Source organism: Scardinius erythrophthalmus (assembly GCF_964197995.2).
Source record: "Scardinius erythrophthalmus genome assembly, chromosome: 19".
NCBI classification, from domain to species: Eukaryota; Metazoa; Chordata; class Actinopteri; order Cypriniformes; family Leuciscidae; genus Scardinius; species Scardinius erythrophthalmus.
This window is the reverse complement of record NC_138239.1, coordinates 25,369,962-25,384,876: the sequence shown is the minus strand read 5'-3', so window position 1 is coordinate 25,384,876 and position 14,915 is coordinate 25,369,962. Positions and strand designations below refer to the sequence as shown.

The following is a 14,915-nucleotide window of genomic DNA, read 5'->3' as shown; positions in this document are numbered from 1 at the left end:
CTGCGCAGCGCCACAGGACGCTCAATAGCAGGCTAGGATAGAAGATCATTATTGTGATCTCTATTTTCTTTTTTAAGAGCTATCATTAAGCGTCATACCATATCATATGGAACCATACACCACCTAGTCATTGTGAGGCCTTGAAGGTGAAGTGTGTAGTTTTTTTCATGTTTTTAATGTATCCAAACTATTCAAAGACACACACAATACTCAAATATATACCTCAAACTGACTGTTTGTCAAAGAGCAAAATTGCAACAAATGTAACATCATTGCAAGAACAAAATACATGCAAAATTGGATATACAGGAGTAGTCAAAAATGTTCAAAATTTATGTTAACTCACAGCACAGCATTTACTGTGAACGGAGCTGCTCTGAGACTCGAATCATGAGCTGCTTGTGTGAACACAGTGCACTTCGCTCTGAAACCCGGCACAACAGACTAAGCTATACACCTATTTAAATAAATCATAGCCTTTTGCCGTGTGATAAGTGCACTAAGCTAAATCGCAAATTCGTTTTTTGTTCGATTGACAGATGCTTTGCCAAAGCAATGGCGCAAAACACAACGTTAGTGATCTTTAGGTTCATTACGAAACAGTGGCAGGACAGATTAGTCTATGCAATTAATAGGAAACACTGATTCATCATTGTAATTTTAAACAGAAATAGACATTCAATATAGAGTGCAATAAAGCAGTATAATTATTCTGTATACTCACCTGTATGAGCGTCCTTAAATTTGAGCTTGAAGTCTTTTATGCAGATAGTGTTTTATCTTTGGTTTGCATAGATTACATACAAAAGCGCAAACTTTACTAGTCAATTCATGTGAAATATCAACAATAGATGGTGGTAATGCACAATTTTAGCGATCTAGTCAGAAGACACTGCGCTTCTTTAAAACATTGCAATTCGTCAAAACACAAAACGGAATTTAGCTTTTGGTCGCGGTACATCGCTACTTGCTGGAAAAAAATTGTTGGTTACCGACGAAGCAACTGAGATACAGTTAAGCTAGTGAAAAATGTAGTTAAGTTAGTAGGGTCACTACTTGTAGTTAGCTATTCCCCAACACTGTCAAGCAGTGTTAAAACAAAAATTATATTATTTTTGGATTGATTGAGATTGATTGATAAGTGCTTTCTTAAAGGAATAGTCCATACATACAAAAAAGTCCATACAATGAAAGTTAATGGGGTCCAATGTAGAGTTGTCAAAAGTACCGACTTCGGTACCAAGACGGTACTGAAATTTAAAAAATGTGATGATACCAGCATTTCCCTCAAGCATTTTGAACGCTGTCGAACGGATTCTTAAAAACCTCTGATTGGCTACAATGATCAACTCTTCAAAAATATGCTGTCTTTGACACTCTTCATCGAGAGCTTACACAGATACACCCGGGAGCGTTCGAAAGCAGCGTCTATGAGTGGATCAGTCCATCAGGGGATATATTAGGGATCCGCTGATAGACGACTGCTTTTGAAACGCTCCCGTGTGCATCCGTGAAAGCGCTCAGTGAAGAGTGTCAAATATGTCATTGTTGATAGTTGTAGCCAATCACAGGCATATATGTTGAGCACGTCAACACAATGGCCAATCAGAGGTGACAACCTCTCAACACTTTTTGGCAACTCTAGTCCAATGGGAACAATATATTCTTGAAAATATCTTCACCTGATGCATACCGGTTTGGAGCGACATGAGGGTGTGAGTAAACGATAACACAATTTTTATTTCTGGGTGAACTGTCTTTTTTTGTGTCAATATAACCTAGTAAAATATTCAAGGACCTATGTGCAGTGGCCATGTTAATAAAAATCCCATGTGCAATACTATTTGGATGACATGGTTACCCCTCCCACATGGAGTTGTGTGTCAAAGTTCTGATTGTTCAGCAGGAGGCCAGTGTGATTAAAGGTCTATCAAAGCCAGTGCAGAACCCCCACTGGGCAGGTGCTGTGAGGGAGGCCGTTTCTCTCTGAAACGAGTGCGGTGTGGAGAACCTCTCGCTGATCACCACTGCTTCTGGTAACCAAGCAGCCTCCCCTGCTCCATGACAAATGGATGAGCAGTCTTAATATAGCCGCTTCTTTTTGCACAAAACGGATTTATTAATTCATGGATGCTCTTTAGAGTGTTTCAGTCTTCTACTGAACGTCTGGAAGTCACAGTGTGTTCATTCTCCTTCACGCCGGGACTGGTCTATTTATATACAGATGCTGTCGTATTAAGGATTTATTTTTAGACCTGCGTCGCCCATGGAGGTTGAAGGTGTACTTACCTCATCGCCCAGCTGATCAGCTCTGGCCTGCATGTCCGAAAGCTCATTGCGCATGTCGGAATCGTCTGCCATGGCTGTGGAGGGATGAGGTACTCGCCTCTAATTGGGAAGTGTAGCTCTTACTTGAAGGCTGGAAAAGAGATGAAAAATGCTTTGTGTTAGGCTATGTCAACAAATACACACCAAAACAATTACTCCAGATAGATCTGGTACAGCGGTGCACAAAAAAGTTCAATAACATATTGCTGAATGAATAATCAGAATTTATAAGTGACTCACACAGAGCAATGAACATCTGCATTTTATTCCATTTCTATTTGAAGACAATGATAGGGCAGGCATTGCGTGGCAGTCAATATATTCAGATTCATTCTCAGAAATTGACTCATCAATTCAAGAACTCAGGTTTCACAACGCTCACAAAAGAGAGAGAGAGAGAGAGAGAGAGAGAGAGAGAGAGAGAGAGAGAGAGAGAGAGAGAGAGAACCTGGAATATGTGTAATGAGAATTGCATTATAAATTCATTGCTACTACCAAAAATAGGCTACTGCAGCCCAGTCAACATAAAATCAAAACTGACCATATTCATTTTCAAAAAGCACATTCCTGATCATATTGTGCACAATTAATTGGTGAACGTTATAAAAAAAAAAGATGTCTTTGTAATATTTAATCCAACTGTAACAACTTGCTCTGCCTATGAAACAACTTTCATGTTGGCTGATGTCACCAATATCCATCTAATCATTTTATAATGGATCAAATTAAGCACCATCCTACATAGTCTAAAAATACATCTGATCACAGATATGAAATGGGTCCTGAGTACCTTTTAATGTTGACTTGAAAGACAAATGCCCTATCTAGACTGACCACAGGGTCATTTTAAAGAGTGTTCGCATAAAAACTATACAAATGTCACAAGCATCTATGTTAAGGGTCTTGAATGCTTTCATAAATGCCACAGTGTGTCTCATGCACCATGGAGATTATTTGCATTTTCACTGAAACTACAGCACAAACATATAAAGATGCTTTTATAATCTAGTTTAAATGCAGAAAAGCATTGGATACAAGTGTGTAATGTTGGCTACAGCATCATCTTGGCATCCTGGCACTGGCATGTTTCCCTTATATTCCTCATTTCCTGGCACGGAAGATGTTTGATCCGCCTACTGTTGATCATCATATGGACGAATCAAAGATTTCGTCAAGATCTACCACCTAAGTATAGAATGTGTCTCTTTAAAGTCAGTCACCATAAAATCAAAAGGACAATTCTTGTGTTTTTATGGAATATTGCAGTATCTATTATAAATGATACATCCGTGCACATCATTATTTTTTTCAAATTCATGTGCTCTTGTAATCTTTAATCAAAATAACTTCCCCTCCCTCTTGCAACGACATCTCTTCTCTTCTCTGGTGATGTGTTTACTGACGTGAGGGCGGGGCAACCTGTCACTCACATGAGATCAACCAATAGCAAACCACAACAATCCAACCATCTAATCAATTCCAGATGGACAAAATCAAATACCACCCAACATTTCTTTTCTTGTGCGAGAAGCCGTTTCACTCAGATATTCATCACAATAAGGAAGAAAAGACTATAGCAATTTCGGTTTCATGCCAATAGAGGCAATATATTACATTTCATTTATGCATTCAACACACATTTCTATCCAAAACCACTTATAATGCTTTAAAATGAGTAATTTCATGACCTTAGCATTGCTAGCATTGTGCCAGTTTAGCTACAGTAACAACAGTCAACACTTTTTTTTTGTCTGCTTGGATGGTGCCAAGAATTCCATGCAATGTTACTTTAATCAAGTGTGAGTTGGCATCAAGTCATGTAAATATATTGCCAGAAATCTGCTGTAACTGCTGCCGGTCCTCTCTGTCATTAAGCATTCGTCCTGTGCCAACTGGAAAAGGCAGCAGACCTCTGATACTCCATCTTCTCCCTGGCTGCTCTATATATCTCTCTCTCCGCTCTAGTGGTGAGAGGTCCAGAGAAATCATGAGTAATTAACTTACTCTCTTCTCTATTATAGGACAATTAGATTAACTAAAAAATCACATTCATACAGAGCGTCAAGCCGGAAGGCTGCTGATCTGTTGCATGAGGCTGGCGCTTGTGGCTTCTTGGTTTTTATTATTCTGTTCTAATGTCTCTCTTTTGTTTTACAAATGAACTAGCTGAACTATCAACAGCCTTGTAATCAGGGGCGTTTCCTCTGAGGAGGCAAGGGAGGCAGTGCCTCCTCAATAAACTGGATGAGAAATAATCCATATTGCAAAATAAAACAATGCAAATATTACAAAATGTGACATTTCCAAGTGAATAAATCACTTGTTTTTCTTAAGTAACACTTTCCAGCAGTGACACCAACAGGTAAAGTTACAGCGCGAGTCCGTGTCTCTCTTGCCTCCCCTGAGCCCATTGAGTTTTAACAGACCCCCTAAAGTGTGTGCTGAAGTTTGGAGGGGTGTAATTGAGAATGAATGGAGGAAAATGCCTCCATCATGCTATGATTCAATATGATTGGTTATGATTGGATATGATTAGTTCACACGATAAATCCCACCTCTTTTTTTCAAGCATGTTCATAAATCGCTCTGAATGAACAAAATTATGGCATTAATGGGACGACTAATTAAAAAGTAAGCAAACGACTCACTTAGAAATCACCACTTTATGTCATGACAAAATCAAATATTAAGTGGCCTGAAAACATGATGACTGTGTTTTTTTATGGTGAAATTAACGATACATCATTGTGTCTGTGATCAGTGTTTACCAAGCTTGATGACTGATGAAAATTAGTAGACTATTAAAAAGAACAGCTCAACATCAGTTCACAATTAAAACATATTGTTTAAATTGTTAAAGCCTTTAGTTATTATTTTGGAATAAATAAAAAAATGCTTTAACACACTAACTTGATGAGATTTATACTTCATTTTAATTAATAGTTAATGTAAAAAGGGCTTATAGCGACCAGTGCACTATATAATTTTACATTGTTAGTATCAAGATATTAAAAATAAATAAAAAATACATAAACAAACAAAGGCGGCCTGATAGGTAATTTTCTGGCAGGGTGAAAATGATTGCAGCAGGTTTTATATTAATGTTATGATAATAATTCTCCCGTAAACAGGTTATAACCCCTATGACATCTTAAAATAGTCTTGATAATAAGTATTATAATCTCTTGGGGGAAAAAAATCAGTGTCAAATACAGTCTATGACTAGTATAAACGTTTATATATAAATTAACGGAGAGCCCCATTCCATCTACATCTACTGCATAGTAGAGGAACTCCATCCTTCATTACGCAGATTTATATTTATTAATTTGTATTTTGTACTAAAAGTTCATTTTCATCTGTTTTCTTTACCGAACTTACAGGAGTTTGATGACGTGACTAATGTGATACTGAAAGCTGAATGGCTTGAATGGTAACCTCTGACAATGACTGATTTTGCAAATTTAGTTTGCTTCATTTGTATATCCACTCTGATTGGTCAGTTTAATCATAAGTGAACTTCTGTCATGACAACTCTCAGAGAGAGTTTTGCTAAAGGCAAACTACCAGTATTTGAATGTTGAGCAGCGAGCTTATTGGCCGCTGATGCAACAGCAACCAAGCTGTGCTATGTAGATAATGATGTGATCGCTACCAAGTGAGTTAAGGACCTATCAGCCTGCACCATTTAGAGTTTCATGACAGAACTAGATATTTTTTAAGCTGTCAGCCTCCTCTAACATTTATGCAACGATTAAAACCAAATTCCCTTTAGGTAAGTCATTTCACTCGGCGGCCATCTTTGAAACACTTCTCGGGCAGCTTTTTCAGTACAGCTCCCATCTCTTTGAATGGGGACACATCAAATTCTCCAAAAGCTGTTCACCAAGCGTACAAATAAATGTAATATTTGAAATCAAATCACTAATGAAATCTGACAACAACAGTCTCATAAATTTTGTTACTTAATTCTCAAATCATGACAGAAAGAACCCCAGCATTTTTCAGGCTAGACCAGCCAACATGCATGCGCAGTCATAAGTGCATGTCTCAGAACACTGACTGTTTTTATAGCATCCAGAGCTTCTGCAGTGATGCGATGACTTTACCAATGGGCGCTTGACTCTTTAAAACTCTATCAGCTTTGTTTATGAGGCTCAGCCGCCTCCTTTGACGAAGCACTAGTGGAAATGAATAAACTACCTCTATGTTTTATGATAGGATAGCTGCTGTCCTTTTAAAATCCATATTTTATTAGTGATGTTATGTTATTTTGCTTGTGAACGACTCAATGTTATTGAACGAATCTGTAGAGTGACTCATTCATAACACTCAGTCGCTCACCTTATGTTGTAATGTTCACAGAATTAATCAGCAAACAAATCTGAACAAATGTTTTTGTTGAACCGAATCAAAGTCACTGAAATTAATCAAAATCCCCATGACTAGGCTTTCCTGGGATGTGCAGTAGTTTGGTAATCAAGGATGTGCCAGGCCCTTCAGTAAAGTCTATTCCCTTGTGGAATCAACTCTTGATTCTCAATGCCTCAGAACTGATTCTTTTTGGGATCGACTCCCAGATTTACTAAAATGTAAATCATTTTAAAGCATTATTAGTTTTAAGTTTCAAGTACAAAAAACACATTTAGGGAATAGATTACTTTTACTAGTTAAGAATTTATATTAATCTGGACGAACTCAAAGGCATGTTAATATTTGCATGCATGCTGCATGGAAACAAGAAAACAGACAAATCTATAAAAGTGGAAATAGGTCAGTCTATATGGAGCACATATAGTATTAAGATTCCCACTCCCTGTGTCATCCTCAAAAGCTATTTCTCGTTCCAGTTCTTTCTATGAGAGCTGTTATAAAAATAATCATTTGAGGAAACCTCAAACTGCCATGTCTCACACTTGCACTATCACACTGGAAATGTAACGCCTCAAAAAGTAATCGCCAAGACTCCTCAAGTGCCAATTACGTTCCGAAAGAGCCACATCTTAAGGGGGAAAATGAAATTTCTTACAATACTTACAGCAGTCACTAAAGATATACTGACAGACTTTCATTCATCTACAGCACATTAAAATGATGGCTCAGAAATGAATCTAAAAGCATCCAGAAGCCTAGAGCAAAGTTTGTCATTGTGATTTTATAATGTGTGAGGATGCTGAGGTCAAGCCCATGATGTGCTACGCAGACTGATTTCTATGTGGCAGAGGCTGAAATCTTCTGTCGGTAAGAGCAGCGGGTTCAGAACTATTTTTGCTACATGAGTCGACAGATATTTAATGTTTCATGGCCATAAAACAGCATGGAGTGCAGCGCATGAAAAATGAATTACGCTTTTATTTTGTTCTTTTGCGAGTGCAGTGAACGGCGTCTGAAATTAATTGTTGGGATGTGGTTTGTGGATCCGTCACCATCTAACACAAAATAATTAAATATTTTTCAGACGTTGGAGCTAAAATAATCACACACTCCCTAGTGTGCCATGGTGTGTGCTTTTCTTTCTGTCGAACACCTCAGCTCAGTAAAACCATATTTTTTTGTTGTCCATCCCTGTGCTTCCTGGAGAGAACAACAGTACTTGCTGGTTATTTAAAGCACTCTTGTTAAACTTGACATTTACGACTAACAGTTAAATTTGAAGGTCACAGGTGACCTTGTCCAAACACATCATTGACATAGGCTGTGTTCAGAATCTCTTGCTGTTTCTGGATTATACAGTGTACTGCGCCCAATATAATACCTGGATCACATACTACATCTTTTTCTTTAATTATTATGCTCTTGGATTATTGTACTGGCAAGAACTGACATTTTTATACAAAACTGGATGAATAATGCAACATAACCATTTTTATTTTCCAGAATTTGACGTCACTTTCTGAATCAATCCTGCAACATGCTGAGTTTAAGTGTTTCACTGTTTGAAACATTTAGCACGGCTATGTTATTTCACCAATGCTTTTAAAGAATACATACCGTTCAAAAGTTTAAAACTTTTTTTTTTCTTTTTTTGAAGAAGAAGATTATATTTTTATTTTGAGCAAGGATGCATTAAACGGATTAAAAGTGACAAGAAAGACATTTATATTGTTACAGAAGATTTTTTATTCAAATAAATGCTGTTCTGTCATGACAACTCTCTGAGTGTTTGACATGGTAATGTATTTAAAAGTGTCGATATGTTTGGCCTTGGCGGAATTGAGCAAGTACAGGAATTGCTACTGCCAATACACACAAGACACGTTGCTGTGAGAAAGTAAGACATGCTGCTTCTGTATAATTTAGCGTACATGAATTACCCATAACAGATCTAAACAGGTGGAGCTGGGGAAGGTGGAGAACTTCTGAAAGTGTGCTTCACCTGCTGTGCTCAGGGGGTCAGGGATTCATATTATTTTGAAGTTTCCTCGGGCACCGCCATTGGCTAGCAGACCCTCACCTGCTGTTAGCATCCCATTGACTCCCATTCATTTTGGCGTCACTTTGACAGCGAATAACTTTACATCTGAGGCGTTTAAAGACTCCATTTGTCCATTATTTATTTCGAAAGAAACACGAAAATGTATAAAAGGCTCCATTACATTATATCTTACGTTATGGCCCCGTAGAAGCAGTTTTTGTAAAAATAGGCTAACGATTGCGTCATAACCACGTGACTCTCAGTCACACAGTAGAGAATTACCGTATGGACAGGAGGAGAAGCTCGCAGGCAATCGGGGGGACGTGGAGGCAAAATGACAAAGTAATTAATCAGAATACTTAGCAAAAGTTACTTCTGCTCCTAGCTCATGGACACCTCCTACTCACACTCTCCGTCTCTGCAAGTTCCGGAAGGGAATGATTCAGATTTCTCTGGGCACAGCCACTAGAAGACAGACGGGTTGCTCATGTCACATCTACGTCGTCAAGCTCAATTTGAGTCTGCGCAGTACGCTCGACCATCAGGAAGTTAGTGCCTCTAATTGACTTCACTTGTCTCCGTTGAATCCAATGGGGTCGCTGTGTCCAGTTTATATACTGTCTATGGCTGTGCTACAGCAAATGCTGACCAAGCATTTAAAGACTGAGTAGTGAGCTCATTGGCTACTGATACAGCAGGAACCAATCAGCTGTGCCCAATAGAGAATGATGTGGTTGCAAGCAGACTGAGTTTAGGACCAGTCAGCCTGCGCCATCTAGAGTTTCATGACAGAACATTGTATGTCTTTTTGAACATTCTATTCACTGAAGAATCCTAAAAAATGTATCACGGTTTCCACAAAAATATTAAGCAGCACAACTGTTTTCAACATTAATAATAATAAAAAAATGTTTTTTTAAGCACCAAAATCAGCTAATTAGAATGGTTTCTTAATTAGAATTAGAATAGTTTCATAAACTACCTTTTAAAATATATTAAAATAAAAAACAATTTATTTTTTAATTGTCATAATATTTTACAATATAAGTTTTTTTTTTTTTTTTTACTGTATTTTTGATTAAATAAATGCAGCCTTGGTAAGCGTAACAGACTTCTAAAAACATTACAAAAACCTTGCCAACCGCAAACCTTTAAGTATCTATTGTTATTGCATTTGATTCATTTTATTGCACATGACTCATAATGTGCTTTCAATCTTCACAAGGATCACAAAAGATTCCTTTCACTACACAACATACAGTTAGATGCAAAAACAAGGATGAAAGTTACAAAAATATGAATTCTTAAAGAGGTGGTTGATTATGATTTCACTTTTCTAACTTTAGTTAGTGTGTAATGTTGCTGTTTGAGCATAAACAACATCTGCAAAGTTCCAACGTTAAAGTTCAAAGCAAAGGGAGATATTTGCTTTTAAAGAAATTGCTTTTTAAGGACTACAATAAACAGCTGGTAGGGACTACACAACATTCCTCCTGGGTTAGTGACATCACAAACCCTAAGATTTACATAAACCCCGCCCCCGAAACACGATTTATATAGATTATCATGACAGAATATGCTAATCAATGACTAGAAGATAGTTAACTCCATATCAGCTGCATAAATTCTTCAACTAACCATTCAGAAATGTCCTGTTGCTTTCTTTGTTGTCACTTCTTCTTGAGTCTCTCCAACTTTGTCTGACTCCGGTTTGAACATAAAAGGCTAAAAGTTTTGACATTTTCAGTGCATGTCTGTGTGAGGTAAAAGGACACGAGCTGTTGTAGCTCCGCCCTCTGTGACGGAAGCAGCAGCTCATTTGCATTTAAAGGGACAGACACAAAAACTGTGCTGAAAAGCAAAAAAAATTGCCAACCCTCAAAAAGTGACAATTTCAACATGCTATATACAAATATATGTGGGGTATTTTGAGCTTAAACTTCACATACACACTCTGTGGACATCAAAGACTTATTTTACATCTTGTGAAAAGGGCATTATACCACCCCTTTAAAGCAACATCCAACAGAAGTGAGATTGTATGGTCTTTGAGATGGACACTAATGTGATTTTTCTCAATGGAAACTGCATCTTCTCCAAGTGATAAACAAGAAATTAGAGGTCCATTTACACTGTATACGACGTCAGTCTCATCGATGTGCTTTCTCTCCATCTCTCACTCCATTACTATCTCTCCTGAGCCATCCTAATTCAGTATTCCATTAATAATGGATGATGTGTCTGATAGGGAACAAGAGCAATGGCTTTCTCATTGGCAAGCATTTTCTTAGCCTTGTCTCTACAAAGCCATGGATGCACAGGCCATCTTGTAAATCATTGTTCATCAAGGACGTGGCTTATCCGCCAAACCAGCTTAATCCACACCCCAAGAGAAAAACTACATCGCCACCCAAACGTGGCAGCCGTGCGCGTACTTTGCTTTTCTTGTAATCCAGACAGGAAAACAGTCCTGAGTTTTTACTCAACTAAAAGGCATTTTAAAACAGTTAAAATGCCAATCATAGAGATACTTTCCCACTAAAGACTTTGCAAGCCTTCACTGGCACAAATCTTAATCATTTTCAATTTCTGAGGGAGAATTATGCAACCCACAAAAATGAGGGTTTAATGAAAACACATTTGTATTAACCAAACCACACCAGTAGATAGCAATATAAAGGGCATGCGCATTGCAGTTCTCTCTTCATAATGCAAAAGGTAATTTCGTTTAGCCCTTTGGCAAATGTTGTGTCGTGCAAACCACCTCTGACGCGAAGGGCAAGCACAAGGTTGATATATACAGCAACCTTGACATTGAGAAACAGGTTTGTTGAACTCTGGCCACATAGAAAACAGCAACACCGCTCTATTATTTACCATGTGATTATTATTTTGGAGGAGATTGCCGTTTTATATTCATGAGTGACAGCATAAAACTATGTTGCACAAATGAGAAAAACTATACATCCATTTATACGTCCAAATATAGCTATTATTACTTCTGTGCTGTTGTCTCTATACAACATTTGCCATCTCCATTTATATGTGATGGTGATGAATCTTGACGATTATTATGAATAAAGACCTGAACCAGCACTGAACAAAAACATGGTTCAAAAGGTTTGGTTTTGACATATTTTGATTCAGCCATCAAATCCATCTCGATTGAAAAGGACACATAATTTCATTTCTGCATCAAAAAACCCTCAATTAAACGTTTTAGCAGATTTTTCACAGACACCTTTGATAAAGAGCTGATGCAAAAGCGACCCTCGAAATGTGATGCTTAATGTTAACGGCAGACCAAAACCACATTAATGACTCAGCTGCTATTGTGAATATAAAATAAGCAGAATAATTAACACTCGAGTACTCAGAGTGATCTGACATTTTCACAGAACACAATATGTGATAAACAGCATCCAACTTTTTACTTTGAGATATTAATGCAGCTATACAATAAAAAATACTACTAAAAAATAAAGCAACAGAATCTGATATTTCATATACATATGATATCTTATATGATACTGCATTGAGAATGCCCAGCAAGCAATAGATGTCATTTCACCATCTAGGTTAACTATAGACCCGATATAGTCCGGCTATGCAAGCACTTCTAGCCAAAATAACCTTGAATTTTTTTTATTTTATTTTTTTGCCAAAATAACTTGCAAGATGCATGGTATTCCATCATGTAAGCAAAGTCAACAGTGATTACAAGGTGTTTGGTTTCATTTCTTTAACATGTTATCTCATTGATGACTAGTCTATTCTTGGGCTATGGTTAGACGTCTATTAAATTTGAACTGACAGTCCAAATTTTGCCTTGTTTTAGCCTAGATGTGAGGGTTGTGTTTGGATGGCTATTAGACGTCTTTTAAATGCAAAATTGCTTGCTGGGAACAAATGAAATAATGTAAGATTCATTGTGATGACAGATTGACCTCAAATGAGCACATTTTGTTTAAGAGAATCTTCGTGTTGCAAGCAATATCAAGTAAGTGCTGATAAAGAAAAGACCAGGTGCTTCTTTTCAACACATCCCAGTACAAATCCCAAAAGCACATTGCTTGGCAGAATGTGTTACCCTGCACAGTTAAGAATAGCTTGCAATGATGAAACATAGAATAAAAAAGACTGCCTGATGAAGGAAAAAATGTTCGATGAGCATCCAACAAAATGTGAGGTATTTGAAGAAGATGAATATGACCCCAGTCCAGACCCGACCAGATGTTACCACGTCTACCCCCACACCTCATGAAGAGAGCAATGAATGTGTCTCTTTTATAGCAAACAAAAGCCCACAAAAATAATTGGATGTTAGAGATCAGTAGATAAACAGAGCCTGTTACTCAACATTTCAGTGTATCCTCCAAAGAAGATCGAACTGCCGTCCCCTCCAGAGACCTGCTGCCTGATGTGTATTAAACCCGTCAGGCTGTGTCACATCGGCCATGCCAGAGGACACAGGGCCACAGATTAAACCAACCACTCAAAAAGAGGATTTATGGCCTATTGGCTCTCTTTACTGCAAGCTTACTGTGTTGTCCCGCCCCTTGTGTTCAATTCACTTAGAACAACTTATGAGATTCATTGAAATAAATCTCTCATTCATAAACATGTACCTGGACTGTAAATGACACAATTTTGAACAATTCACTGTAGCTGTGTCCGCCGGCATTTTGACAGTCAAAAATAGTCGATCTCCGAATGCAACGTAACAGGGAGGAGAGTAAAAATGGAAAGCTCCTAAAGCTTAATTCCATATAAATTCACGGATAATTTGTTGTTTCGTCGTTAGTGAAAATCAATATTGACCTTGTGTTTGAAAAAGGATCCTCATATAAGAAACAATACTAAAATTCAGAGTCAGTTCATTCGCATTCGGAGATCGACTATTTTTGACTGTCAAAATGCCGGCGGACACAGCTACAGCGAGTTGTTCAAAATCTTTCTTTTTAGTAAACTCCGTGTACACAAACAATGTTCTCAATGCTCGAGTTCATGTGTAGAGCCCCTGGTGATACTTCGAGCTAAGTTTCATGTTGTGTCGAGCCTTCTTAGTGTTTTAAAAATAGCCATTTTTGATGCTATCATAGAAGTGCCCCAAGCACTCCCATTCAAAAGGCAATTTGACCGAAAACGAAAATACGGTCAAACTTAAAAGTGGCGTTTCCATTCCAATTATGCTTTTAAACAAAAGTTTGCCTCGGGTAGATTAACAAAAAGACCCTAGGTTGCATTTTGGCGAGAGTTACCCTTTAAATGAATCATACAAGGTGATTTACTAAAGTTTGTGCTAGTCAGCTTACTGGTATTTGCACCACTATTTAACGCCCAAAAAAGCACTCTTAAACCAGACGCTAATTTGCTCTGCTCTTGGTAGATTGCATTGGACATTATGAAATGATCCGGATGCGTCTGTGTTCTTTAATTTGCACATTGCCAGTAAATCACCCGCTGAACTTTCCACTCCCATCGGTGCTTTTATGCGATTGCGCTCTTACGCTAATTTAGTTTAGTAAATTTTGCCCTAAGATTAAGGTTCATATGATAGTGTATAATACATAATAATTTAGTGTATTTATACCTAAATATTTGGTATAATACGTCAGTTAATGTATTAATGCTCCGTAAAAACATTTGAGATCATCTCGCTTGGCATTGCAGGAACTGGCTGTGACCCAAGGGGGAAAACTTTTAAAGATTTCGCTCCCCAGAAAACACTTTCAGCACAGTGTTATCTGGCATAGACGTGAGTCTAATTATAGTTATATGTGATGTTTACTCTTGCAGAAGTGCCTTTATGCATGATTTAGTCTCATGCCACACCAAATGTTCCCTTAATATGCAGCATAATTAGATCTCATTCCGCGCAAAACCATGTCACAGGATATTCCAGCTGTGACCTCCCATCCTGAAGGGAAGACCACCTCCCATTTTACTTCCTTGTATATCAGTAAAAGCAAAGTATTGTTTCCCAAAGTATTTCTTCTACCATTACCTGATCTAGACAGCCATTAGACTGCAAATCCCATTCAGTTTAAGGCTTGATAACCATGACAACCAGAAAAGAAGAGGAGAACGAGGAGAAACAAAGGAAATCAAAACCAAACTTTTACAAACAAGGTTTCATATAAGACATATCTAAATGCTGAATTTGCAAGAC

At 37.7% G+C, this 14,915-nt stretch overlaps 1 protein-coding gene across 1 annotated transcript in view; it reads right to left on the bottom strand.

Annotated features, from left to right (window-relative positions):
* The window catches only part of snap25b (synaptosome associated protein 25b), a 44,817-nt gene that overhangs the window by 18,259 nt on the left and 11,643 nt on the right, over positions 1 to 14,915 (bottom strand). Inside the window, exon 2 of the mRNA XM_081394192.1 lies at positions 2,290 to 2,419. Coding sequence (XP_081250318.1) covers positions 2,290 to 2,361 — 72 coding nt within the window. The 5' untranslated portion in view covers positions 2,362 to 2,419. The remainder of the gene's footprint in view (positions 1 to 2,289; positions 2,420 to 14,915) is intronic.